Source organism: Kogia breviceps, chromosome 19, assembly GCF_026419965.1.
Source record: "Kogia breviceps isolate mKogBre1 chromosome 19, mKogBre1 haplotype 1, whole genome shotgun sequence".
In the NCBI taxonomy this organism is placed as follows: domain Eukaryota; kingdom Metazoa; phylum Chordata; class Mammalia; order Artiodactyla; family Physeteridae; genus Kogia; species Kogia breviceps.
In genome coordinates this window covers 10435370-10462401 of record NC_081328.1, presented here as the reverse complement: position 1 = coordinate 10462401, position 27032 = coordinate 10435370, and the positions used below count along the sequence as shown (strand labels likewise).

Genomic DNA, 27032 nt, shown 5'->3' with positions numbered 1-27032 from the left:
AAAGAAACGCAGTGAATAAAACCATCTCTTTTCACAAGTAAAGACAAGCACCGAAAGCAAGCAGAACAACCAGTGTAGAAACAAAATCTTCTAAATCTGTTGTACCTTTTCTTTTCCAAAGCTAGCTGGAACTTCTCACTTGCTTTCCTTTCGATGAAGCTAACCACCAGCATTTCTCCTAAAGAAATGGATATTTTAAAAGTTCAATGTGTTTAAAGTGGGGAGGGTTAGTTCCTAGGATATCTCTGGGTAATCCTATCCCCAGTTCCCGGAGCAGGGACCCTGAGCTACAGATGGCATAGAAAATGTATGGAGCCCAGTGAGCCGTGAGGGGCCTATGGGAGGCTTGGGATAATGTTTAGTAGAGGCCTATCATCATGAGGGGGGTGGACGAACAGATTAGAGGATACCCACACCATGGACTCTTATGCCATTAAAAAGGGGGGGGGGGCAACATCATTTGACGTGGAGGGATGTCCTTGGGTATTGATGAATCATAACATTAAGATGCAAAGAAATGTGTATAATTGGACTCCAAATGTGTATGTGTGTGTGTGTGGTTATATAACAGAGTTGCCAGATAAAATACAAGATTTCCAGTTAAATTTTAATTTCAGAGAAACAAAGAATTTTTTTTTTGTATAAGTATGTCTCATGCAATTATTTTGTAGTTATTTTTGTCCCGAGTAATGAATTTTTATTTGCTAAATTCGGCAACCCCTATTATGTAAGGACGGAGGGAAGTATGGAAGGAAATTTCAAATTGTGGGAGGCAAGGAAATATGGCACTAATAACACCCCCAGCAAGTATGAAATTCACTCAGCTTTGTAAAATTATGTGCTGTGTGCATATAGAGAAGAAGTCAGAAAAAAACAAGATCTAGGTCTACTTTTTTGTAAGGAGTGTGCATCATATATTCAGTGAAAAAGGCAAATGGCAGAGTAATGAATATAGGAAGATGATATATAGGGGAAAAGAAAAAACAATTCAAACCCCATGGAGGCTTGTTCATGTTTGTGTGAACAGAGGTAAAGCTTTGGAAGGACATCCACCAGGATACTGAAACTAGTATCTCAGGGTGTGGGACTGGGGAAGTGGGGTGGGTGTGAGGGAGGATGAGCTTTATCTTTATATTTGTTTGTATGGTATCATGTCAACTGGTTACAACAAAATCTAGTATTTAGTAGTATCTAGTACTTTTGTATTTTGAAAAACATGAAATAATGAAAGCTTTTTTTTTTTGAGTGAGGCATCCTGTTTGGGGCTTAAAAGCATAAGCTCCGGAACCATACACACATGTATTTTAGGCTGGATTCTGCCACACTCTAGTTGTATAATCCTGGGGAAGCTACTCGACCTTTCTGTCTAGTTTCTTTATCTGTAAGATAGGGATAAAATACCTGCATGTTTTTTATAATGATTAACCATTTGTAAAGAGCGTTGCATTGTAACTGGTGCATAATGGTTAACTACCTCTAATACTAATTCTTATTATTATTGGAAAATAATCTAGGATGTAAAAAATCAGGCTATTGAGCCTGCAAATCCTGATCTGCTGGAGGCAAGATACCAACTGACTTAGTATCTTGACCAAGGCTCTGATCTCTGGGCCTGGATTGCCTTATCTACACTATGAGCTAGAGAGCTAGATTGGGTATGCTCTGTTCATTTGTTTGCTCCACAGTTTTGGGGCATTTGCTGTGGTTATTCCCTGGGCTGGGAACTGGAGATACAGAGATGAAAGATCTGGCTCTGCCTTCAGAGGTGGGAGATGATGCACATATATAACCAGGTGATAGGTGCTATGAGAATGGATTTGGACACACAGAGAAAGGGGAGATAAAGATGTCTGAGAATATCCTGCAGGTCTTGGATTTCTTTAAACACTGTCCAGATGGCTCCCAGCCAGATAAGAAGAGAATGGAGGCTGGGTACCTGATGCTGGATTAGGGTTGGCAGGGGAAGTAGGATGCCACACTGAGAACACCTCCTCAGAATGTCATAGGCTGTCTCGTCTTCTACAGGGGAGGAGGCCCTGAGCTTGCCATCAGACTTCAAAGGCAGATCTGTGGTTTTGTTTGTGCCTCTTGGTGCTTGCCGTGTTGACTTTTCAGAAAGAAGGGGAAATCTGCTTGTATTTTTTGTCTTTGGACGGACGTCTTTCTCTGCTGTGGAAGTTTGATCTTCAGCAGCCTGACTTGAAAGGGATGAAGGAGGAATATCTGGTTTCCCAACTGGAGAATATGTCACAGAATCTGAGACTGGACGGCATCTGTCCTGCAATTATGAGTCACACTTCAAATTTTAAAATGACCCCAGCTTTAATGGTGGACAATACAATAGGCAAGATAACCTGAAATTTTCCCACTCTGAAATGCTGGATAAAATATGACAAACATTCACTGAGCTGACTTTGCAAGAAAGCAAGCAAGCTCCATGTTCCAGGAATGAAGACCCGACCTGTTAAGCACATGAGCTGACACTTTAGGAGGAGATGTGGCGTCACTCTCGTATCTAAGAGCTTGGATAAGAGAAGAGTCCCATCCACACAAGATGTGGAATTGGAAGTAAGAGTCCCCCTTTTCCCTGCATAAAGCTGGGAACCTTGAAGGCTAACCTGTGGTGGCTAAGAGGAAAGAATCGGCTAATTGGAAAAGGAAAGTGGCCAGAGAGCTCGTCTACCTTGGACTAGAAATTGAGGGTGCGGAAGCAAAACCGACACTCCTGAAAACTCAAAATCCGAGGCTCATGCCATTCTTGTATTGGGGGTTCAGATTTACAAAACCCTCATGCTCTGGGAATACCCAAGCAGAAGAATTAATGTAACATTCGGGATGTATGGCAGACGGAATCACTAAATCCCTCTGGAGGTTACATGATCCCAAACTAGGTCATACAGGATTCTCACAGATGGAGACTCACCAAATAGCAACTCACGATTCAAATCTACACACAAGGAAACACTCTACCTTGGGTAAGAGTCACAGACACAACCATTAGCAGGATTAGTCTCCAAGGAGTTCAGATAACAGAACTATAGGAGAGAGACTGTAAAATAAATTAATTAAAAATGATTCAAACAAGAGAAAAGAATACGACCCTATGAAAAAAAGAGTAGGTGAGTTTGAAAGAGAGATAAACAGGACTTCTTGAATTGAAAAATACAGACACGGAACCTCAATGGATAGGCTTAAAAATAGCAGGTTAGATTTGGCCAAGAAAGAATGAACTTGAAAATAGATTTGAGGAAATTATTCAGAATATAGGAGAGAGAAATAGAAAATGTGAAAGGTTAAGGGACATGAGGATAGAACGAGAAGGCGTGATGTACATCCAATATGTTCCACAGAAAGAGCTGGGAGAACATGGAGGGGTTAGGAAATATTGGGGATTCCAAGAGATTATAGCTGAGACTTTTCAGAACTGATTAAGGCAGAACTAAGTCTTTAGATTTGGACAGGAGAAATTCTGAAGAAGAGAGAAAAAAATAAACACACTTGAGCATATTGTTTTAAGCAGGATGAATAAAAATAAATCTTCTCTTGGATGCATTGCAGTGAAAACAGGAAGATCAAAGGCAAAGAGGATCTTGAAATCAACCAAAGAAAAAGGGTAATCCACAAAGGAATGGCAGTTACACTGAGAGCAGACTTATCAACAGCAATCATAGAGGTGGGAAGACGGTGGAATAAACTTCAAAATGCTAAGAAAAAATACCGGTTAACGCAGAATTGGATACCCAGTTAAACTACCATTCAATAATGCAGGAAAAACGTACCTGTGCAGGCAACTAAAAATTTACTCCTCACAGCTTCTTGCTGAGGGAACTACCTAGACGTGTATTTTAGGAAGAGAGAAATCCTACCCAGATGGAAAGCTTGGGATTTAAGAAAGAACATGAGCAAAGAGAAAGGTAAATGTGTGAGTATACCCAAGCAGGCATGAATTGCATAAAATGACAGCAATAATAATGACTAAAGAGGGATAGTATGAAAACAAGGTGAAACTAAATTCCATAGCATTAACATATAAGGTGAGAATAGAGAATCGGAGTCAACATGTTCTCAAATCCATATATTGTTTGTAAGGAGGGTAGGGAATATGATTAATTTAGACTTTAGTAAGTCAAGCATTCCTAATAAAACGCACTAAATGTCACTAACGGTACATTTTATATGTATTGTCCCACAATAAACAAAAAGGTCTAGATCATCCCTATAGGGTCTCTTTAGTTCTGATATTCATATTTCTCTGAATTGAAGGGTAAACAAAGGACAAACAGTGCTCCATCCAAGCAGAAGGAAATGAGTTCTTTGGAGAGAAGCCTTAGGAAGTTTCCCCAGAAAGAAAATGCTCCATCCTGCAAAAGAAGGGAGCAGCTTGGCACGGGCTAATGCTCTAAAACGTGCTCAGAGTGACGGAGGGAGGAGTCTGTGAATGCTCCCAGGCAAAAGCAATCAATCGATCAATCACATCGTGACATCTTTACAGAATCCCCCTTCTGGTTACCTAGCCCTGATATATCAGCTTCACTGTGGGAAGACGGAGAAAGTTGTTAACTTTTTTCGAGGGAGCTCACAGTCTAATTGAGAAGACTCCCGCATGGGACAGAAAATAATAAGGCAGGTCCTATTAAGGACCAAATTGCCATGTCCATGCCCTGAAGGCTGAAGATGTTTGGAGGTGATCAATGATAGCTGGACTGGTCAGGGAGGCTCCTTGACGGGCTGGCACGATTGGAGACCAATCATGTGTGCTAAATTAGCCTAAACCAATTCACAACTTCCCTTTTTGAACAAAGCAAAACTAAATATGGGAACCTCTGTTATCCATGCTGTGTAAAATTGGACCCAGACTCTACCTTTCATATCACACTTTTGGGAATATGGACTAGCTATTGGCACCATTAGAAAATAACTAATTTCTACTCACCACATGGTGGAAATACTTATTTCCTGGGATCATTTGGTTGCAATAGTGACAGCAGATGTTGCTTTCAGGAGCTGGAATTCTCTTCCCTGAAAAAGCACGGAAACAACAGCACAAATGATTGTCCTTGACAATGGCTAGCCCGACTGTCCCACGACTGCGTACATGGCCTTCAGTCCTGATGATGAACTGTCCCCGGCCTGCCGTGAGTGTCCTGCACTGCCAGGGTCCTTGGCCACACAGGCCACCCACAGCAGGAATCACCCACATCATTTCCTTTAAGCTGCAGAAGTGTACTCGGGGCAGCACACAGCCCTGATGAAGAGACATTTTCCTGGAGCAGGACTGGTTTCTAAGGAGACAGAGGGAGCCGTTACCACCGATGCCAGCCCTGTCCAGTCTGACCGCTCTTTCATTTCACCAGTCTCTGAGCTCTGTGATCAAACGAGGAGTCATCGCACACATCTTTGTTGACTGTGTTGAAGCTGTGTTGTGTTGTCTTGATGAAGTCATGCTAAAGAGTTGTTCGTTGGCTGTGTTGAAGCCCAGCCATGCTGGAAATGTACATGAATCTCAAGCACTCCAGTTGTTCACGTGCCGATTTTAATCAAATTGTTTACCAGCAGAGACTTACCATCCAAAGGATCTTAGGCTCTCTCCACGTGTTACTGTGTTACTAAAACCACCAGTGAACACAAGATCTGTCGCATTGCTGTCCTCCGTAAACACATCTCATGAAGAGGTAACCAGGTCAAGAGAACACACAGTGGTACCAGGCGGCCGACACATAGGCCCGAAGGTCAGGAGTTACAACTAGATCCCTTCTGTCCGCTGCTGATGGTGGTAAAAGCTCCTGATTTGGTGTCAGGGAACTTGGGTGTCCTGTCTGGTTTCTGCCTCTAGCAAGCCCCCGTTTCATTCTATGCATAGGTTTCCCATCTGTAAAAGGATGCAGGTGGGTCTCTGCCAGGCTGGAACTGTGCTTGAGGGGTTCCAAGGAAGCCTCCCATTTTGTCGGGCCCCCATTGCCCCTGCACTCATCTGTGTAGCTCCCAGGCCCGCGGCTCCTGGCGTCTTGGTCTCCCTGGACCAGTCATTTACAGACCACAGCAGACACACAAGAAGGCCACTCTTGTACGTGGTCCAGAATAGCCAGATGAATTTGAGACATGCGCGTCTGTCATCACACATGTCACCTGTCCTGCTGAGCGCTTGCATTCCTTGCCACCGCTGCTCACCTTTCTGGAGCCGGGTCTGCTCACCCCAGCACTCATCTCTGTGCCGGGCCAGCGCGTGGAGCGCGGTGTGCTGGCCGCAGTCTGGGCACGCCTCCGTCCGCCTGCCGCAGTGGTGCTCGTGGATGTCCACCTTGTTGAGGCACATGGCCAGCTCACAGAACCGGCACTCAACGGGGTGCTCCTGGCATTCCTTGGCCTGCGGGGAGGCAGGCGGAACGGGCATGGTCACTGGCCTGCAGGGACTGCAGCTGCGCTGGGGGTATGAGCTTATTTCCCTGGGGGATTGAAGCCAGTAAGAGAAAGCAGGGGGGAAAGGCCAGGGGGTGGGGGGGGGACTCTCCTTGGCAAACATGAGCTCTCTTGGGCTTGTGGACCATGGCAGGCCCTTCTGACAGGCATCTGGGGGCAGGAGGCCCTGTGATGAGCTGGTGCCCCTTTGTGCCCCAGGCCTCCTTGGGCGAGAAGAGAGAGCTGGGGGCGAAGGGTGGGGGGAAATCTTTATTATTGGCCCCTTCCCCTCCTCCTGGGCTTGGGAGAAGAAATCACAGCGGACTCTCACCTCGTGGATCTCCAGCAAGTGCTTCGGCAGGCTCTGCTGACACATTGCGCACCCCACCTAAACACGGAGGGAGACGCTGGAGTCCCACCCAGCTCAGCGGCCCTGGCTCTGTGTGTCAGGTGCGGCTCTGTGAGCGCCTGGGGGCAGGAGTCAGGTTCCCTCGTCTCCCTGCAGCACCAGCCCCGTGCTCAAGGAGCATGTGTGGGACCCGCTGGGTTGAAATGGATGCCTGAGCTTGAGGATCTCCGGAAACAGCAGGAGAGAAAGGTTAACCTTTGACCAGCCTTGGCCATGAGTGCCTTCTAGAGCTCTCCTTTCCTGTCTCTCCTCTTGACACATCTCAAAAGAACATTTTACCTTTCCTGAAACAGGGACCCCCTTGCCTGGGCCGAACACATTCACCTGTAGGGAAAGGATAGGGGATGGGAAAACCAGGGCTGACTCAGTGCAGTACAAGAAAGGCAGATTTGACTACGCTTTCCACTGCACAGGGGGGGTGTGCTGGGCGCGGGGTGCCCACGTGAGACGGGCTGCAGTGAGGACCAGGCTCCAACTCGCCGCCTGGCGCTCCCACATCCAGCCCTGCTTCTGCCTCCCCACCTGCTGGTGCCCGGCCCCGCGGTGCTCTTCCATCTTATCCCGCAGGACGGGCTCCTTGCACTCCGGGCAGAGGACCAGGAACAGCAGACAGTGGGCCTCATGGAGGGCCAAGTGGCCAGGGGCCACGCTTCTTTTGCTGCAGGATCAAGAGGGAGGAAAAACAGGCTTATTTCATGGTATAAAGCATGGAGCCGTATTTCATATCCAGGGCTGCTGGAGTAAGATCTTTCAAGGCCTCGAGCACTGAAAATATGATGACAATATACCACCTGCCCCCCTTCCCCATGTTGGTCCTAAATCAGAACAATGCAAAATCATAAAATAAGTGTAAGGACGCTCTGTCAACTCTTCTATTGCCTGGGCTGAGAGGCGGTGGGCAAGGAGGAGCAGGAGGCAGAGATTACAAAGGGGCCAGAGGACTTTGGGGGGTCATGGATATAGGTTCATTATCTTGATTGTGACTGACGAAATATAATTTATATTTTAAGGCAGGACAAGAAAAAATTAAACATAAAGTTCTCTCTGTGTTTGTTCGGGCCTCCTCCCTTCCTAATGTACGTTGTGTGTCTGTATTACACGTTAACCAGAGCTCCTCAAAGATGGGAGCTCCTGCTGGATTGTAAAGATCAATTTTTTCTTTCTTTCTTCTGAAGCTAGCAATGTAACTTTATAAAAGAATAGGGTTCTTTCCCAGCTCTGTAGGGGGTCCTAATGACAGTGACTCGCTGTTTGCTTGGTACACTTTGTACTTGCTTACTTGGACTATGTATCCTTGGTGAACTTTTTGTGAAATATCAGTATGTCATTTTCATGTATGATCCTTTGTCTCAAAAATGCATGTGACTGTGACTTCGGCTTTTAACTGGTGGGACAGTTCTCAGAGCTTTCTGAGAATCTGCTTCCTGGGTCATCATTGTCAGTGTGGCTTGAATAAAATTCTCTTTTGTTCTTCCTAACTTGATAGTTTATTGAATTTTAGTAGACATGGTGATGGTTTCATGGGTATATATCTATGTCAAACATGTCAAACGGCACACTTTAAAAATGTACCACAGGGAGTTCCTTGGTGGCACAGTGGTTAAGACTCCACACTCTCAATGCAGAAGGCTCTGGTTCAACCCCTGGTCAGGGAACTAGATCCCACATGCATACCACAACTAAGAGTTCACATGCCACAACTAAGGAGGCCACCTGCCACAACTAAGAATTCACATGCCACAACTAAGGAGGCCACCTGCCTCAACTAAGACCCGGTGCAACCAAATAAATAAATAACATAAATATTTAAAAAAATGTACCATAAATGCAGCTTATGTCAATTATACCTTGGTAAAACTGTTTTTAAAATGAAATAACAAATAGCAAATTCTTTCAAATATTTTGTCTATTATCATACGCTCCCCTGCTTGGCCCACAGCCAGTTGGAAATGCAGTCCTGCATGCCCACTCTCCTTGCAAGGGCAATGCCAACTCTCAGAATCCCCATAGGGAGAACTTCCCAGGTCTCCCAGAACGAGAAGCCATATACCTGTCCCTGCCTTAAGGCTCACGTGTGCAACCCACAAAGAGGTTGAAACCCTTCTTGGAGACCCCAAAACACAAGCTTCTGACCCTCCCAGTTCCCAGGCAGGGTGTTTCTTAATACTCCTCCTTTCATTTCAACCAGCTCTTGCTTGTGGCAGCTTGGGAGAGAGGACATGTAGTGGCCATAGCTCTAAAGGCCTAAAGGGTGATGAGAGTTGCCCGCCCATGTCCCGGGCACATGGGATGTGGCCAGAGGGGAGCGGCCAGAGCCTCACTCTGCTTGGTCTGAACAAGGTCTTGGCTTCTGCACAGCCCAAGCAGGTGGCACAAAGGCTGCTTCCCACTCCCTCCCTCTATTCTTGGCCCTCTGCCCGGCCTGGCCCCTTTCTCCTTCTGTCCGGCCTGGCCCTTCAGCTTTTCTTCCTGAGCTGGTTCAGCCAGGAGGGTCTGCCTGGAGAAAGCTCGCTGGGAGGGATCCCCCTGGTTCCCACCACAGGTAAGGAGCTTCGAGAGTGAGGTACTTCAAGGGGCCGCGCCTCCCTGAGTTAGAGGTGTGGTCTGGGACCCCTGCTCTATCCCCTCACCCCGCTCCACAGCGCCCTCTCAAGGTGAGGGCGGGTGTGGTCCCGGACAATCTCTGTGGACCCCTTTCTCTCTAAGACTGGTGTGAAGAGCATATGATCAGAACTCCAAGTTAGGACCCAAGTTCTGAAAAATATGAGTAGCCCAGCAGGGACAGTTAGCCTGGCTGTCTGGCTTTAGAACTGCCCCAGAAAATCTGAAATATCTGGGGTGGGGGTGGGATGGCATTCAGGGATGTTAGCCAACCCTGACCATCTCTCATCATCTTCCTACATCTCCGGAGTTTAAATCTTCCACCCTGGCCCTCCTGGGTACAAGAGCCCTTTTCTCTTAACTTCAGAAACAGCCTCATCCTGTCTGCCCCTCTCACTAGCCAGCCTCAGGTCAGCCGCCGGGAAGCAACTTCTTACCAATTCCTGCACACCTGGAATTTTCCCTCCATGTTCTGGTCTTCAGAGTCTTTCTGTTTCGACGAGTTTCGGTTCTTGCAGGCAGAGAAACAAAACTGAAAGTGTTCCAACAACCCGGCCCACAGCCCAGGAAGGGAGGGGTTTTCAGATTTCTCAGCCCAGGGCTGCTCCAAGTTACCTGTGGCTGGCTGGACACTCCAGGAAGCCCCTCTGTAGCTCAGCCAGCACAGCCGGCCCCTGCCGCCTCCGTCAGCCTGTGCTGCTGCCACCAGCTGTTTCCACGATCCCTTGGGTGGGAGCCAGAGGCCAGGCCTCCCGCTGGGCAGCAGCCCCTCCCCTCACCCAGGCTGGCCTCACCGCATCCATGTCTCTCCATCCCCTTCCATAAAACACTGACCTCCCTCTCCCTCCTGGTCCTCTTGCTGGTCCTTCCTCCGCCGGGGAGAGAGCTGGAGTGCCGTCTTGAACTTGAAGGCTGTTCCCTGAGAGTGGCTCCTGGACTTCCTGCATCCTACTCCCGTCCTGGTCCGGGCCGGGAGAAATTGGGGATGCAGCGTGATGTGCGCCAAGACTGCAGCCTTTGGAGCCACATCGCTTAGCAGCTTGGTGACCTAGGGCAACTGCCTATCCCCCGAGCGCCTCTTTCCTCGCTTGTAAATAATTACAGCAAACACAACTGTAATGCTAACAAGCGGAAGTCTTCAGACGCAGAAACCACTGCACTGAGGGGTAACTTGCACACGTCGCCAGCCAACAGGCAGCAGAATCAGGCTTTGAACCCAGGCAAGGAGGCACTAGGCTTGTCTCTCCCAGAACTGCCAGAGGGTCGGGAGACGGGAGTTTGAATCCTGATAGTGGAACTGACTGGCAGCGTGAGTCACTTTAGCCTCTGGGCTTGTTTCCTCATTTTTTTTAGATTCAACTGGGGACCTGGGGGAACTTTGGGAGTCCAGATGCTCCCAGAAACTGTGTGAAAATTTGCTTTCACCAGAGTACGTGGACTCAAAAGGAGTCCAGGACCCAGACAGCTACAAAGGACTGGACTAACTGACCCCAAAATTGGAGATTCAAAGAAATCAAATTCTGCTAAAGGCAACACATGTCCAAAATTATATACGCCTAATTGGATCAAGTGAATATAGAACAGTTGTTTGTCTACCTGTGTTCTTTTCACAGGGAGAAGCAGGATGTAATTAGTTAGATAAATAAAAATGATCAAGCAGTATATCTAATCGCTCAGTGGGAATTGAAAAATTTGCAAATAATTGCAACCCCATCAGAAACATTTGGATTTTATATACTTCACCTTGGCATTTTTAAGGAGATTTAATGTGTATTTCTGTTTCTCAGAATTTTATTTGTAAAAAACCAAGCCTATCTTTAATTAGCTTCAATATTCACCTTTATTTTTTATAATAAACACGATTAAGATATTAGTGAATAATTGGAGAATTCTGATTGTGGCTTTGCACACTTGTCTAAGCACATTAATTTATTTAAACTTTAGTGAGCACGCCGACTACATAACTCTACAGCACTTGCTCAACGTGTAGCAGCTTTTCACTAACACACGAGTAAGTCCCTCCTGATGTTCAGAAGGTCAGCAGTCGAAAAGGGACCACTGAGGTAACGGGTAATCCTATCTCAAGGCACTTAGCCTGACGTGTGGCCATTTATCGGGATTCTTGGGGGTGCAAGGACGGTAGCTCCAAAACTGGTCCACATATTGGAATCACTTGGGAAACTTACCTGCCCAACTCCAGAGAGTGTGATTTCCCTGGTCTGGCATGTGGCTGTGACTTTGGAGTTTTTGAAAGGCCCCAGGTGATTCTAACATGGAAAGAAGTTGGGAGCCACTGTTGCAGGGGGAAAGGGCTGGTTCTGAGTTCTAGCCTTGGCCCTTTGCCTTCTCATCTGAACAATAAGAGGATGGGGCACATGAGCTTCACTCAAGATTCCAGAAGTGTGGGACCCACCTTTGGTGCTCATGGAAGGAAGACGGGGCTGGGTTTCTGCAGGAGGAGAGCTGGGATCTGTGGGTGGAAGTCCCAGGAGGCCCCGAACTTCCTCCTGGTTACAACCCAGTCCCTGGATGAACCTGTCAGGGATGGAGGGGACCTGGCCCCAGGGATGTGGGAACAGGATGGGAGGCTGCTTACATACCCCCGCCACTTGCTCGATAGACCCTCTCTCATGTGCATCTTCCACCCCCGGGGTCCTCAGAGCTTTCTCAGACCCCAGACACAGCTGTGCTAACAGAAGGATTCCAAAGCACCACACTGAGGGATGGCACAAGCAGGCGGAGAGAATTCTTGTGAAGTCTGCAAATGGAGGGAGAGCAGCTTTTCTGAGGAGGATAGTGGTATTAAGGAAAAGGTTCAGACGTGGTCTCCAGCCAACTACCAGACTCTAAAATTCAGGTACCAAATGAGAGACAGTCGGTGGCAACAATAAATATCAGTGATAGGAGATAACAGCAGCGAATGAATGCTTAAACATTTCCTGTGTTCCAGGCATTAGACTAAACATTTTACAGGAGGGATCCTTTTTAATCTGTCCGATGGCTCTGGTGTAAGGATTATTACCCCATTTTGTACCTATGGAAATGGAGGCTCAGAGAGGTTAAGTACTTTGCTCAAGGTCACACAGTGATGTCAGAACTGGGATTGAAACCAGGGTGATCTCACTTAGGGGTCTATAAACCCAAGCCAGACACCATCTACCTTATTTGACAGCTGGTGGGGATGGGGGTGACCTGGGTTAGCTTCTTGACTCCCTTCCTCACCAGCTGGGCAAAGTCCTTTTTTTTTTTTTTTTTTTTTTTGTGGTACGCGGGCCTCTCACTGTCGCAGCCTCTCCCGTTGCGGAGCACAGGCTCCGGACGCGCAGGCTCAGCAGCCATGGCTCACGGGCTTATAGTTGCTCCGTGGCATGTGGGATCTTCCCGGACCAGGGCACGAACCCGTGTCTCCTGCATCAGCAGGCGGACTCTCAACCACCACGCCACCAGGGAAGCCCTGGCAAATTCTTTAATCCCTCTGGCCTTTGCTTCCCACACCTGTCTATCTCCAGGCAGTTTTATGAATAGCAACAATAGTGGAAAAAACTGTGCTTTCACACACATTGTCTCCTGCTGAGATCCCCCAGAATGGGGGGGGTGGCAGAGATGTCAAAGAGGGCTGCACAGGTGAAATGTTCCAGGGGACAAGGATCAGTGATGGGGGCTATGGCGGTGGAATTGGAAAGGACCATGAGTTTTTTTCATTTACATCCTAATCGTCTTCCAAGATGTTTCCTCTTCCCGGGCTGGCCCACCCCTGCACCATCCCTTCCTTACATCTCAAAATTCCACAAGTTCTTTAAGGCCAACTCTGACATTATCACGGATACAGGACCTACTCCTCTGTCTCTGGTTATGGTTGGCTGCTTGTCTGTCCGTTGCCCCAAACTTACCCTCAGCCAACCACGGGTGTAGGTGATTTGATATTCATCACCTCTTTCATCAGGCTCTTGCTGATTCATCACCTTCTTCCAGAGGGTCCCATGTGCTTGTGCCTGGTAGGCCATGAAGCCCTGGGCTGTGCAGTAGTGGGCAGGTACACGCTGGCTGAGCTGAACGGGTGTGCACGATGCGGGTCTGAGAAATCAAAGCAGAAGTTAGAAATCTCCCTGCACCCCTCACCTCCACCCCACCGCACCCCAGAACCCGAGGGCCCTCCAAACAGCAGCGGAGGCCATTTCCTTCTGAATTTTAAAGATGACTTATATTCTATAACTAATGCAGAAATACGTTTGCTTTGAAAGCAGTCAGAATATTACAGACGAAGGAAAATTTCTTCTGGAGCACCATGGCCGATCCTGAGCCATCACTATTTTTAACTGGAGTGTGTAACCAAGGCACGTTCTGGTTGGCACAAAAGCCTGTCCCCATTCCCACTGTGACATGAATCAGTGCTGTGGGCTTGCCTGATTTCATCATTCTGCCACCGTCTTTGGCTGGTCACCAACCCCTCCCCAACCCCAAACCCATAAAAAAACTAGATGAGAAATGCTCTGTTGTGAGCTGAGAATTCCTCTCCAGGGCACTGCGGCTACCAGCTTGGCAGTGGTCAGGAGTTTCCGGCAGCCTCTTTTGTGTCCAGCCTGTGGGTCAGGGGAGTGGGGGAAGGGGTGTCACAGGGAACTAATCCCTCCGACGTGACTTGGCTGGGCTGCCCAGTGTGACCTTCCAACGGGAGGACGGAAAGTGGGAAGCAGAAATTCTAGGCTGGCCCAGGAAGCGGGAGTAATAGTCCATACCTTGATGCGTTGTTCTGAGGATAAAATGAGAAATTGTGTGTGAAAGCTGTACAAGGTCACGGAAGACAGGAGAGACTATTAAAAGGTTATTTCCATGGTTGACTTGGAGAAGGGATCTTGGTCAGGCTTTCCTCTCTTAAGGGATCGCTACGCTAAGGAAAATGATGTAACGACAGAGGTACTTCACCTCCCAGACAAAAATTACATGGTGGAATTGTGCACACTTCTGTCGGTCATGCCTTTAGAAAGATCCTGTGGTCCGAGTGGGTCTGAGTCCTGGGAGACATGATCATTGAGACTGCAGTCTCCTCAGGTATAATATGTTTGGGTGGGAGTTTGTTTTTCAGACCACAGGCAATTGCATCAAATGACTAGTCTCTGGATGGACTTCAAGCCTTGGGAATACCTGTGATTGTGTTTGGGGCAGATTCCAGGCCTGGCTGGGCTGCAGAGCCAGGGGATGCCCTGCCGGCTCCTGTTTAGTTGGCATCCAAAGGGGAGGAACCTTGTCATTAACTCATGGGCAAGGAACAGCAACTCCATGGCATTCTGTCTGCAATTGTGGTCCCAAGTATTTTTCCCTTCCATTCCTTCGGAGGCCTGTTTCCACACGTTCTCAGCGCTTTTCCTGGTCAAAGCACCTCCTCACCTTCTTCCCCTACCCACCTCCATCCCATCGGCAACCCCAGCTCTCCTCCAGATGGCCACTGCTTCAGGGCCCCCAAGGCACATCTCAGGGTCAGTGTTCTGTGGCTTTCTCCCTCTTGCTGGTGATTTTCTAAATCTCAATCATGGAATGGTCACCTCAGTTGCTGCCAAATCTCATGTGACCCAAGACAAATGCCCGTGTACATGAAATCTTTTATTGTCACTATTTTTTTTTGGGGGGGGGGGCGGGCGGGGAAATGAAAAAGAAAAAATGTAGACCCTGAGCTTCTTTCCGCTATCAGAAAAGCTTACTTCGTATAAGTCATGCTGATGAACAGCCACTCGTTTTAGAGAATAACTAGTGTCTTTTAGTTTTTAAAAATGGACACCCCCCCCCCCTTACGACCTCATTTAACATTAATTATCTCCTAAGAATCTTATCTCCAAATCAGACACTTTGGGGGTCAGAGCTTCAAAATATGAATTTGAGAGGGTACAATTCAGTCCTGACACCCTCTGACAATGTTGTAAATTGTGCATTAAAAAGCCATAGGAATTCAAGAAATAGGAATTCAAGAAATCAAGAGGGAAAAAGAATGGTCTTCTGTATTTATCCACACACAATACAATTCTAAGCCTAACTACCAGAGTTAGATCAAATTTCACCGGATAAAGGCACATTCCCCTTGAGCCCGACCTCACTTCAGTCACTCGTTGCAAGTTCAGGGACTCCAAACCCTCCCACACTCCTGACTGGCTACAAATCCTGGGGTTCCCACTAGCTACTAAGTATACCAGCTACAAGCTTGGGGGTCCCCAGGTTACCCTCACTTCTGATCAGCTGGCTACAAGTCTGGGAGTTCCCACGGCTCCCTCAGGTACGAGAATCCACTAGAATGACTCATGCAACTCAGGAAAGTGCTATACTAACGATTACAGTGTATCATAAAGGATACAAACCAGGCCCAGCCAAATGAAGAGACACACAGGATGAGGCCTGGAGGCTCCCAGACGAAGAGCTTTCATGTCCTCAGGGATGAGCCACCCTCCCAGCAGGCGGATGTATGATCACCAGTTAGAATGTTGATATGCAAAATGTTGAGAAGACATGGGGAGGGAAAGGAGAAATGGCTAGCAGCGACGTGGTAGGATTTGTGTGAGAGGGCTGCATACTCATCTTTCATGATAGGAAGTCAAGAAATATTTTATAAACTTGGCAAGTTGCAAAATCGCAGTTTATTTTACTTAGCAATATGGGGAATTCCCTGGTGGTCCAGGGGTTAGGACTCCACGTCTCCACTGCAGGGGGCACGGGTTCCACCCCTGGTCGGGGAACTAAGATCCCACGTGCTGCATGGCGCAGGCCAAAGAAAAGAAAAGAAATATAGAGGTAAACACTGGAAGAAAGTGCTAGAAGTACTGTTGCAAGTGTGTACCTCTGGGGGATGGGAAGAGGTGCGGTAGGTAGGGTGATTAATTGGTTGTTGTTGAAATATCTGTTTAGTGCTGTTGAACATCTTGCTTTAGTTCCTTCTTTTTATTTATTTTTGGCTGTGTTGGGTCTTTGTTGCTGCGCGCGGGATTTCTCTAGTTGCGGCGAGAGGGGGCTACTCTTCGTTGCGGTGCGCGGGCTTCTCATTGCAGTGGCTTCCCTTGTTGCAGAGCACGGGCTCTAGACACACAGGCTTCAGTAGTTGTGGCACGCGGGCTCAGTAGTTGTGGCTCACGGGCTCTAGAGAGCAGGTTTAGTAGTTGTGGCGCACGGGCCTAGCCGCTCCGCATCATGTGGGATCTTCCCGGACCAGGGAACGAACCCACGTCCGCTGCATTGGCAGGCGGATTCCCAACCACTGCGCCACCAGGGAAGTCCCTTTAGTTCCTGCTTGTCGCCATCTCGGCCCTTTCTAGTGGTACGAGGGTGCTGGGAGAGCCAAAGAGATAACAGGTTGCCGCAATGATGACCATCAACAGCCAGATTGGAAATGTCATTAGGAGAATGAACTCTGTTATCCTTCATTCCAGGGCCACGTCCGTGTATGGCCGCTGATGGGAAGAGCAAGTAAGGCAATGCAGATCAGACCACACTGGCTTATTTGACCTCAACAGTAGCCTGCTTGGCAGGAAGAAACACCAGATATTCAGGGTAATCAAGAAATTCTAGGGCACACAGTTGGGAGAACACTCACAGTTATATACAATCCAAAGCTCCACCTCTGTACCCTCCTCCTCCGCCCACACTTGGAGGGCCGTCTGCACCATCCTCAGGGCAGATGAAAAGAACCACACATACAGACTTGCAGATTAGGTCCATGTAACTACCTTTTGGAATAATAGTGAGGGAAGTCAGTTAGGCATACTGGGAAACCTTCCCTTCTGCTTGCAGTTTCCCTTCTGTTGCATTCCTCTTGATTTTTTTTTTTTTAACAGTTATATTCCGGGCTCTGTCTCTTTTTGGTTGAAGTTAAGCAAAACTAGATTATTTACTTACCTATTGTAAATGACAGCTGGGGTTCTGTTGATCTCTTCTCTGCTATCCCTCTATTTTTTTCTTTCTTTCTGAAATTTCTAAGCAAAGACCTGACTTTCCAGTTTCCTATTTCGACTTTAAATAAAATTTGATCTTTCTATAAATTTTTTGAAAACATCGCCTCACTTATTATATATAAGTAAAAGCATTATTATTAATATTTTAAAATGTCCAAAAAAAATCTGTTCACCCACTACTCAGCTTAAGAAAATATTAGAAATAGTAGTTGGAGGGCTTCCCTGGTGGCGCAGTGGTTGAGAATCCGCCTGCCGACGCAGGGGACCTGGGTTCGTGCCCCGGTCCGGGAAGATCCCACGTGCCGCGGAGCGGCTGGGCCCGTGAGCCATGGCCGCTGAGCCTGCGCGTCCGGAGCCTGTGCTCCTCAACGGGAGAAGCCACAGCAGTGAGAGGCTCGCGTACAGCAAAATAAATAAATAAATAGTAGTTGAAGTCCCCTGTGTCCTCCAGTTCTGTTTTCCTGCCTTCCCACATGTAACTACTCTCCTAAATTTGGAGCTTATTATTCCTTTGCATGGCTTGTAAACGTTTACTACGTATGTTTGGACCCCTAAACAACATATAATATTGCTTTTGCATACTGTTAAACCTTGTATAAATGGAGTGAAAATGTATATAATACTACAAATAAACAAATTAAAAACTCCTTTGACCCTCTAGCCCTTTCAAGTGAATCTCATTTTTTTTTTTTTTTTTTTTATACAAGTGAACTTCTGTAAAGAGAAGTCTCATCTTGCTGGTTTCCATGCGTCATCTCCCGTCCTCTCTTTACCCGACTGCAGTCTGGCTGCTGCCTCCACTGAACCCCATTCCATCTACAGTTACCTTATTGTCCAGTCCTCATCCACTTGACAATCTGTACTGTGGGGATTCTGAACAACTTTATATAAAAAGCATTATATAACTTAATTCAGAGGGATAGAACTCTATACAGCATCTTTAACAACGAAATGCAACGTGCTATAAAAGATACACATTTTACTAAAGGGAAGACCCTCCCAACAAATATTTTAATCTTTTCTATTGATGGATGTATCTGAAAGAGAGAAAGAGGGGGCAAAAAAAGGACTTGCCATTCAGCAAGAAGGGAACTGAATAATTAGAGCAAAGGGGAAATTGTGAATCCTCACTCAGCGAATCTGTGTTTTCAGATTTGCCAATCAAGGCCACCATTACTATTTCACGGCACAAAATTTTGGACCCAGCATCAATTTGCAAAAGGGATCAAAGTTCACATTTTCATTCAGACCTCACTTGTATACACAGTGATAAAAAGATCCCTAACTTAAAAACACCCAGTTCTTTTTCATCGCTACGCTGCTCTAACTATCCCTCTATATCCCCACCCCCAAAGATGACCTTTGGAGACTAAATATTCAATAAGTGGGACATTAGCTATTCTTCTTTGTCTGAAATATTTTTTTCCCTTTATCTTATACCTGGAGCCTCACGAATGTTTTTCTAGTGTTAAATATATGCAGCCCCCTTTAAAAATACTATGAGCATTTATTTTGCAATATTTAAAATACGTTACAAACTATAAAGGAAAATATGATAAACATCTCTGTATTCACACCCAGTTAAAAGGATAAAACATTTCAGAGATAGTTGGAGCTCTCCTCTCTAATCACAGGCCTCCTCCCTAACAGGTTAAAACCAGACTGAATATGGTGTTTATTTATTCCTCTAGTCTTTATACTTTTACTATTTCTGTTTGTATCCTTAAGCAAAATATAGTATTATATTGCATATTTAAAATTTTATAAGCATTATCACTCTGTAAGTCTCCTTCTGTAACTTACTTCTTTCACCAAATATTATAAAGCTTTCACCAAATACTTATAAGCTTCATTTATATTTGTGTATACCTCTAATTCCTTCATTTTTCCTGCTATATAAAAATCTGCCATGAAAATATCCCAATTTATTTATTTATTCTCTTGCCATTGGCTTTTTCAAATTTTTTGTTCTTGCAAACACTATTACTCTAACTTTCTTTTATATCTCTCCTGTACATATGTGCAGATTTTTTTCCCTAGGACAATGATCTTTGAAATTCTTGTGCACTCATGTGTTCCCTAAGGGAATTTTGAAAAAATTATGTATCTCTTTCCACATTTTAAGTTGTCATCTAAATTTTTTATCATGTTTATTTAAAAATTTTTTAATGTATACATATATTTTACTTATTTAAACTTTTTAAAATTTTATATTGGAGTATAGTTGATTAACAATGTTTTGTTAGTTTCAGGTGTACAGCAAAGTGATTCAGTTATACATATACATGTATCTATTCTTTTTCAAGTTCTTTTCTCATTTAGGTTATTATAGCATAAGTTTAAATACTAGTTTGAGCCATATGAATCTGCCATATTTGTAGGTTGCAAATGGTTGAATATTAACAATTTCATATAGTTCAAACTGATAGTTGCAAAGAATGTCATGTCTGGTTATTATAAATATCATTTAAAAATACAATTGTTACTTCACTTTTCAACATGTATCCAATGGAATCTAAATATCATAGTAATTTGATACATGCTATTATGCACTTTATTTACTTATTTTTTAAAATTTATTTTTGGCTGCGTTGGATCTTCGTTGCTGTGCTCGGGCTTTCTCTAGTTGCGGCGAGGGGGGGCTGCTCTTTGTTGAGGTGCACGCGGGGTTCTCACTGCGGTGGCTTCTCTTGTTGTGGAGCACAGGCTCCAGGCGCACGGGCTTCAGTAGTTGTGGCGCAGGGGCGTAGCTGCTCCGCGGCATGTGGGATCCTCCCGGCCCAGGGCTTGAACCCGTGTCCCCTGAATTGGCAGGCGGATTCTCAACCACTGAGCCACTAGGGAAGCCCTTCACTTTAAAAATACTCAAATAGAGCTTCCCCGATGGCGCAGTGGTTGAGAGTCCGCCTGCCGATGCTGGGGATACGGGTTCGTGCCCCGGTCCGGGAGGATCCCACATGCTGCGGAGCTGCTGGGCCCGTGAGCCATGGCCGCTGAGCCTGCGCATCCGGAGCCTGTGCTCCGCAACGGGAGAGGCCACGGCAGTGAGAGGCCCGCGTACCCTGAAACAAAAAACTCAAATAAACTCTTCCTTGATAGACCAAAATTTTATGTAGTTATTTTTCTCATTTATCTTATATTTCCATTCCCTTTAGTTAATAAAATCTCTGTTAACATATTTTTTATTTGAAGTCTTCTACTTCTCTCCCAACCATATTTTTCCACAATAAAAATACGTGTATAAATTGAAATACTCATGTTTCAAATTTGTTTATGAAAGTAAGGCTCTAAGAGTTAAAATTTTCTTCCGCTTTAAGTTACGACAGCAATTATTAGTATATACTTAACCAAAGCAACGTAAGTATACGAGATTTTTATAAATAATTATTATATATAAAAAGTGAAATTTGATTGCAAAGGCAGCTCAATAAGGTCTATGGGGCTTAATTTGTTACCAGTTAGCCATGGATGAATGTTACTTATTACTTGGTGGAGGCAAGATTCAGCATCAATTCTATCCTGACTTTCTGTTACAGATATAGGCTCTGAGCAACTTTGCTGAGGTAAATAGATAGGGATAGAAGATTTTTAAGAGCAGAGTTTCTTACTTCTATGAACTTTCCCAAGCTGCACCAAATTCACCAAAAATCGCATAATGATCTACCATAGAAAATTGTTTTGGATGTTGTATCATTTTTAGCAGCCTGATCTGGTTCTCACTCAATTTCGTTGATGGCAAAGAACTGGAAAGCACCTGGCTCAGAAAAGCATTTGCTGCTCAGACTTTTAGGGTCATTTTCCTGTTCAACTTTCAAGAATTCCACCAAAAAGTCTTTATTAGGATTTTCAACTGATAATTAAATACCTCTTTCACCATAGAAGCATCTCTTAAGACTCAATATACTCAGAGAGACTTGGGAAAATGAAAATATTGTTAATTGTAATACACCTTACAATTTCAATACATCTTTTACAATGGAAAGTTATTTTCTGTTATCATGAGATTCAACTATACATGTGTCAAAATATTGAAGCTCCAAATTTAGCTCAGTTGGCTTATGGGAAGCATCCTCTATATAATCTAATTGGCAGAGTCAGTGTTTATTGTCCAAGTAATCATCCAAATAAGACTTATTTTGTGTGGAAAAAAAAGTCTGATTTCACTTTCCAGTCTGAAGAGCTGTGTTAATTTATATCCCTGTAACAACCGTCTCACTTCTGAATTCTTGTAACTCAAGTAACCAAGCTCATGTAACTCCTATAAGTTGATCCCATTTCCACACACATCACTTCTAAAAGATGTAAGTGTAATGCCCTGGACTTAATAATATTTATCATGTGTGGTAGGTCAGATCATTTGTGCACAATTATTAATTCCCTTCCCATCTTTGCAATCCTCCCCTGCAGACAGAGTACAATTCCCACCCTGTTGACTTTGGACTTGGCCATGGGACTTGCTTTGGCTAGTGGAAGGGGAGAGATGAGGTGTGCTGTACCTGAGCAGAAGCTCTAGAGGTGCTGCGAGGTCCCACCAGCCCTCTTTCTCCTGCTCTCCGCCTTGGGAACAGCGTGTCCGGAGAGCGTCCTCTTCCTCAGTCTGGGTCTCGGAATGAGAAAGCAAGTGAAGCAGACCCACAGTTCAGAAATGAGAAGAGTATGGAGCTGCCCACAATCTACCCACAGCCGGGAGCAGAGTTGGAAAACCGCAGACTCCCAGCCGACTTGCAGCTCTGGAGTAAATATTTGCTGTTGCAAGCTGAACCTAGCGAAAGCTGACCAACACTCTCTTCTAATGGCAACATCCCATATTCTGAGAGAATCAAGCTGAATTTCGGTTGCTGAATTTTTAGCAACCAAAACTTGTTTACAAATAAAACAGTGTTCCCAAGTTAAAGCCTGCAGACAAGCGATGCCTGCTTTTAGTAGCAGTGACCAGTCCTTGTAGCTGCTCTATCCATGGAAATACTTACACACCCTGCCCAAATAGACACAAATAGACTCAAATAAAAGTATCTAAAGTTTAAGAAAAACTATTCACCAACTGCATTCCTAGGCATGTTTTATGCATCTCACCGTCTCAACAGTAATACCATTCTCTTTGCTACAATATCAGCCATAAAAATATGAATTGGGAGGGATTGCATTCATTAGTCTAAAGTTTATTTTTTACCTACTGCAATTTTAAAAGGGTTTTTAATTTTAACATAGTTTGATTTATAAGGAGTTGCAAAAAGAGCACAGAGAGTTCCCATATACCATTCTCCACACTGCCCCAACACAGCATTCTATACAGACACAGTATGCTATTAAAAGCAGGAAATTGATATTGGTACAATCCTAACAACTCAACTACAGACTTTATTTGGTTTTAATGATTTTTACATGCAGTGTGTATGTGTGTGTGTGTGTGTGTGTGTGTGTGTGTGTGTATGTGGGTATGGGTGTAGTTCTACGAAACGTTATCATGTGGATAGATTAGTATGTCCATCACTACAGTTAGGATATAAAACTGCTCAGTCACCTTTTTATAGTCACATTCTCCCCCAACCCTGACCCCTGGCATCTACTGGTCTCTTCCACCTCCCTCTAGTTTCCTTCACTTGCAGAATGTTATATGAATGGAATGCCGTATGTAACATTTTGTGATTGGCTTTTTACTCTCAGCATAATGCCCTTAAGGTCCATCCAAGTACGTTCTTTTTCTTTCTTTCTTTTTTCTTGTTTTATACTGCTGAGTAGTATTCCAACTGCGTGGATAAAGTGCAGCCTCTTTACTACTCACCCGCTGAAGGACATGTGGATTGTTTCTAGCTTGGAGCTATTGTAAATAAAATTCCTCTGAACTTCACGTATAGGTTTTTGTGTGAACATGAGTTTTCATTTCTCTAGCATAAATACCCAGGTGTGTGATGCTGGGTTTTATGGTAAATGTAGGTTTAACTCTATAAGAAACTGCCAAACTATTTTTCAGAGTGTTTGCACTATTTTATATTCCCACCAGCAATGAACGAGAGACACGGTTGCTACATGTCCTCATCAGTACTTTGTCAGTATTTTCTGGTAAATAAATTTGCACGTATCAATTGAATTCCCACTTCAATTGCTGAGAATTGGGAATAATTGAATGACTCATGGATTAAAAAATCAGAAATAAGTTTATTAATTTGTTACATATTATGATCAAACTTTTGTTATGTGTTTAACTTTTTTTTTTTTTTTTTTTGTGGTACGCGGGCCTCTCACTGTTGTGGCCTCTCCTGTTGCAGAGCACAGGCTCCGGACGCGCAGGCTCAGCGGCCATGGCTCACGGGCTCAGCTGCTCCACGGCATGTGGGATCTTCCCGGACCAGGGCACGAACCCGTGTCCCCCTGCATCGGCAGGCGGATTCTCAACCACTGTGCCACCAGGGAAGCCCGTGTTTAACATATTTAGCGAAAGAAAAATGCCTCTACTGCTAAAAACTAATTAGTTTAGCAGCTGCCAGTAGGCATTGGTTAGTCCATGTAATCTCTCTTGCATAGCAAGTTTCCATGTAAGCCTAGGTCTACTTCTAGGCTCTTCATTTTATTCTACTCATCTATTTTTCTATCTTCATGCCAATAGCTAATGGTTACATCAGTTACTACCACTTAGTGAGTCTTATTCTGATAAGACTAATTTCCCCCCTCTCCTCAGAAGTGTCTTATCTACTCTTGGCTCCTTGCAAAAGTTTGAACTTTAGATTTAGCTTGTCAAATAAAAACTCTGTTGGGATTTTCATTGGAATTGAAATGAATTTATAGATTAATTTGAGAGGAATGCATATCTTTACAAAGTTTAGTCTTCCTATCCATGAACTTGGTATAATCTTTCCACTTATTAGCTTATTTTTGCTGTAGGTGCACTTTAGTCTCCAGTATTCCTGAATTATCTCAGGATTTTTCTCAACGACTTGAACACTTTATCATTCATTGGTGAGTTTGACTACCTTCCACTGCTGCCTGGCAAATTTTTACTCAGCCTTGAAGTCTCAGCTCAAATGCCACCTCCTGGGTGAAGCCTTCCCCATTGTTCCTGACACTAAGAGTATTTTGCATATAATTGCAAGAGCAAATATTTACTGATTGTTGATAATATGCCAGGGCACTGGTAAGCATTTTCTGAGCGTAAGTTAACTCATATAATCTTCAAAGCAACCTTCTCAAATCAAAGTTGGTGTTATTTGTGAAAAAATAAGCTCAGAGACGGCAACTTGATAAGGCGCACAGCCAGGATGAGATTAGGGGCAGGACACGCATCCAGGCAGGCCAGCCCTAGAGTCCATGATCTAACCACGTATACCCCCTTTAAAGTGAAATCGAGTCCCCTTAAAACCGACTTCCCCTACTGAGTTTATGATTAACCTCTCTATCCAAAACTTTATTCTCTTTCTTGTGCTGCCCCTGTTCCCCTTAGGATTGAGGGGGATCAAAGAAAAGGGGGATTGAAACCAAGCAGGACCCTGTGGGTACCTCCTGGGTAAAAAAGCCCCTTCGTGTCCATTTCTTTTTTGCAGAAAAGGGCTTTGGTCTCCTAGGTCTTCCCTGAATTCCAAACAGCAGACTCAAGCAGCTATTAATCAGGGAAGTGAGGGAACACAGAAACAGAGGAAGAGCAGTCAAGAAACAATGGGTCAGCAATAAAACAGGGTACTAGTTCCTCCTCGAGGGATATATATACAATCTGACACACATCTTTGAATTGTTCTGCAAGAACTAAGACCCCCTCGCCCCCACCCAGGTGGAGGATGGGGTACCTGTTGATCACAAGCACATAGACCCCAGACTAGTTGGAACCAGAAGGTTGATGATTGAGTCGCGAGACACCACCTTGTTACCCCACCACCAACAACCAATCAGAAGAAAATCATGTCCCCTGCAACCCTCACCCCAAATGTTGCCTTTAGCCATTGGGGAGTCTGGGTCTTTTTGAGCATGAGCTGCCTATTCTCCTTGCTGGGCACCTGCAATAGACACCACACTTCACCACAACCTAGTGTCAGTAGACTGGCTTTGCTGAGTGTTGGGCGAACGGACCCAAGTGCGGTTGGGTAATAAAAGCAGTTGTATTACTGTAAGGAAATGGTTTACTTAGAGGAAATACAATTATTTTTAAGGCAGGACAAGAAAAATTTTAAACATAAAATTCTCTCTCTGCCTGTTTGAGCCACTATTTTCATTCCTTTAATGTGCATTGTGCATCTGCATTATACATTAACTAGACCCCCTTAGAAGACACAGGAATGCCTACTCGCCAAAAAAAAAAAGGGGGGGGGAATTTTCTCCTGGCGCCAGCAAGGTAACTCCTCGGGAGATAACATTCCTCTTTCAATCCTGTAAGGGGTCACAGTAACCCACTACTTGCCTTGTTGGACTATGTAAACCGTCAACATGTTACTTTGATGTATAACCCTTTGTCTCAAAAACTCAAGTGCCTTGACCTCTAACAGGCAAAGCAGTCCTCAGAGCTTTCTGAAAGACTATTTCCTGGGTTTTAATCCTCAGGTTGGCTGTAATAAAATTTTCCATTTCTTAGATTGACTATTGACTGACTTTTTTCATTGACAACTTGCATTCACTCACACATCCCAGAGAAAAAGTTTTGAGTGCACATACCAGATCAGGCACTATTAAAGGTGCTGGTTGGACATATGGTGATGAATAAAAAAAAGGTTAAATAAAAATCACACCAATGGGGCTTCCCTGGTGGCGCAGTGGTTGAGAATCTGCCTGCCAATGAAGGGGACACGGGTTTGAGCCCTGGTCTGGGAAGATCCCACACGCCGCGGAGCAAATGGGCCCGTGAGTCACAACTACTGAGCCTGCGCATCTGGAGCCAGTGGTCCGCAACAAGAGAGGCTGCGATAGCTCTGAAAGGCCCGCGCACCGCAATGAAGAGTGGCCCCCGCTCGCCGCAGCTAGAGAAAACCCTCGCACAGAAATGAAGACCCAACACAGCCATAAATAAATAAATAAAATTCAAAAAAATCACACCAATAATTAAATAGGTACAAACAGTGCTAAGTGCCCTGGGATGGGGGGAGGGAGGGAAACCCAGGTTTAGATGAATGAGAACTACAAAGGGGGAGGACAGAAGACAGACAGATACAGGAAGGGTTTGGGGGAATACCTGTCCTTAGGTGGAGGTCACAGGAGGAGACTAGTGAATTTGATTTAGGATGTGTTGAGTTTTAGGGCCCGAGGCACATCCAGGCTGGAAAAAGTTGGAAATATGGAGAATCTGGGACTCTGGCACCAGGGCTGGTTTGAAGACAGAGGATACTAATCACTAAGGAACAGGCTGTGGTTAAACCACAAACAGGGGTAGGCCTCCACCCAAGAAAGCTGCAGAATGAGGAGCCTGGCAGGCAGAGGAGGAGAAGGGAGGAAAGAAGAAAGTGATAGGGGTGGTGGTGTCTGCAACCTTGTACCTCCAGCGCACAAAACAGGGCTTAGCACAGAATAGGTGCTCAGTACTTGTCCCCAGGAGGTGGGCCGAGTGAATGAATGAACGACCCTCTCAGGTCAGCCTTGGTTAAGTCCCTTCCTCTCGGGACCCTCGTTTCCCCTGTAGAATAGCAGTAGCTGCCGCTGTCAGGCGGGCTCAGTCCGCCTTCTGCGCACGCAGTGCCAGCAGGACGTCGGCGGGCTGCGCCAGTGTCCGCTGGAGGGCGAAAGCA

General features: G+C 45.3%; 1 protein-coding gene across 7 annotated transcripts in view; it reads right to left on the bottom strand.

Moving 5' to 3' along the window:
* Window positions 1–27032, bottom strand: part of XAF1 (XIAP associated factor 1) — an 80769-nt gene that overhangs the window by 3368 nt on the left and 50369 nt on the right. For 3 of the 7 annotated variants that reach the window (XR_010838374.1, XR_010838373.1, XM_067022266.1), the window contains exons 2-9: window positions 13297–13480; window positions 10241–10365; window positions 7328–7463; window positions 6728–6784; window positions 6169–6364; window positions 4934–5019; window positions 1937–2278; window positions 106–178 (exon numbers count right to left, since the gene is read on the bottom strand). Coding sequence is in view for 3 of the 7 variants with exons in the window: in XM_067022266.1 (XP_066878367.1) it covers window positions 122–178; window positions 1937–2278; window positions 4934–5019; window positions 6169–6364; window positions 6728–6784; window positions 7328–7463; window positions 10241–10365; window positions 13297–13480 (1183 nt within the window). In the remaining 4 variants the exon portion in view is untranslated. Of the gene's footprint in view, window positions 1–7; window positions 28–105; window positions 179–1936; window positions 2279–4933; window positions 5020–6168; window positions 6365–6727; window positions 6785–7327; window positions 7464–9843; window positions 9918–10021; window positions 10793–13296; window positions 13481–27032 lie in introns of those variants that run through there. The other 4 variants (XM_067022267.1, XR_010838375.1, XR_010838376.1 and 1 more) reach the window with 4 other exon arrangements.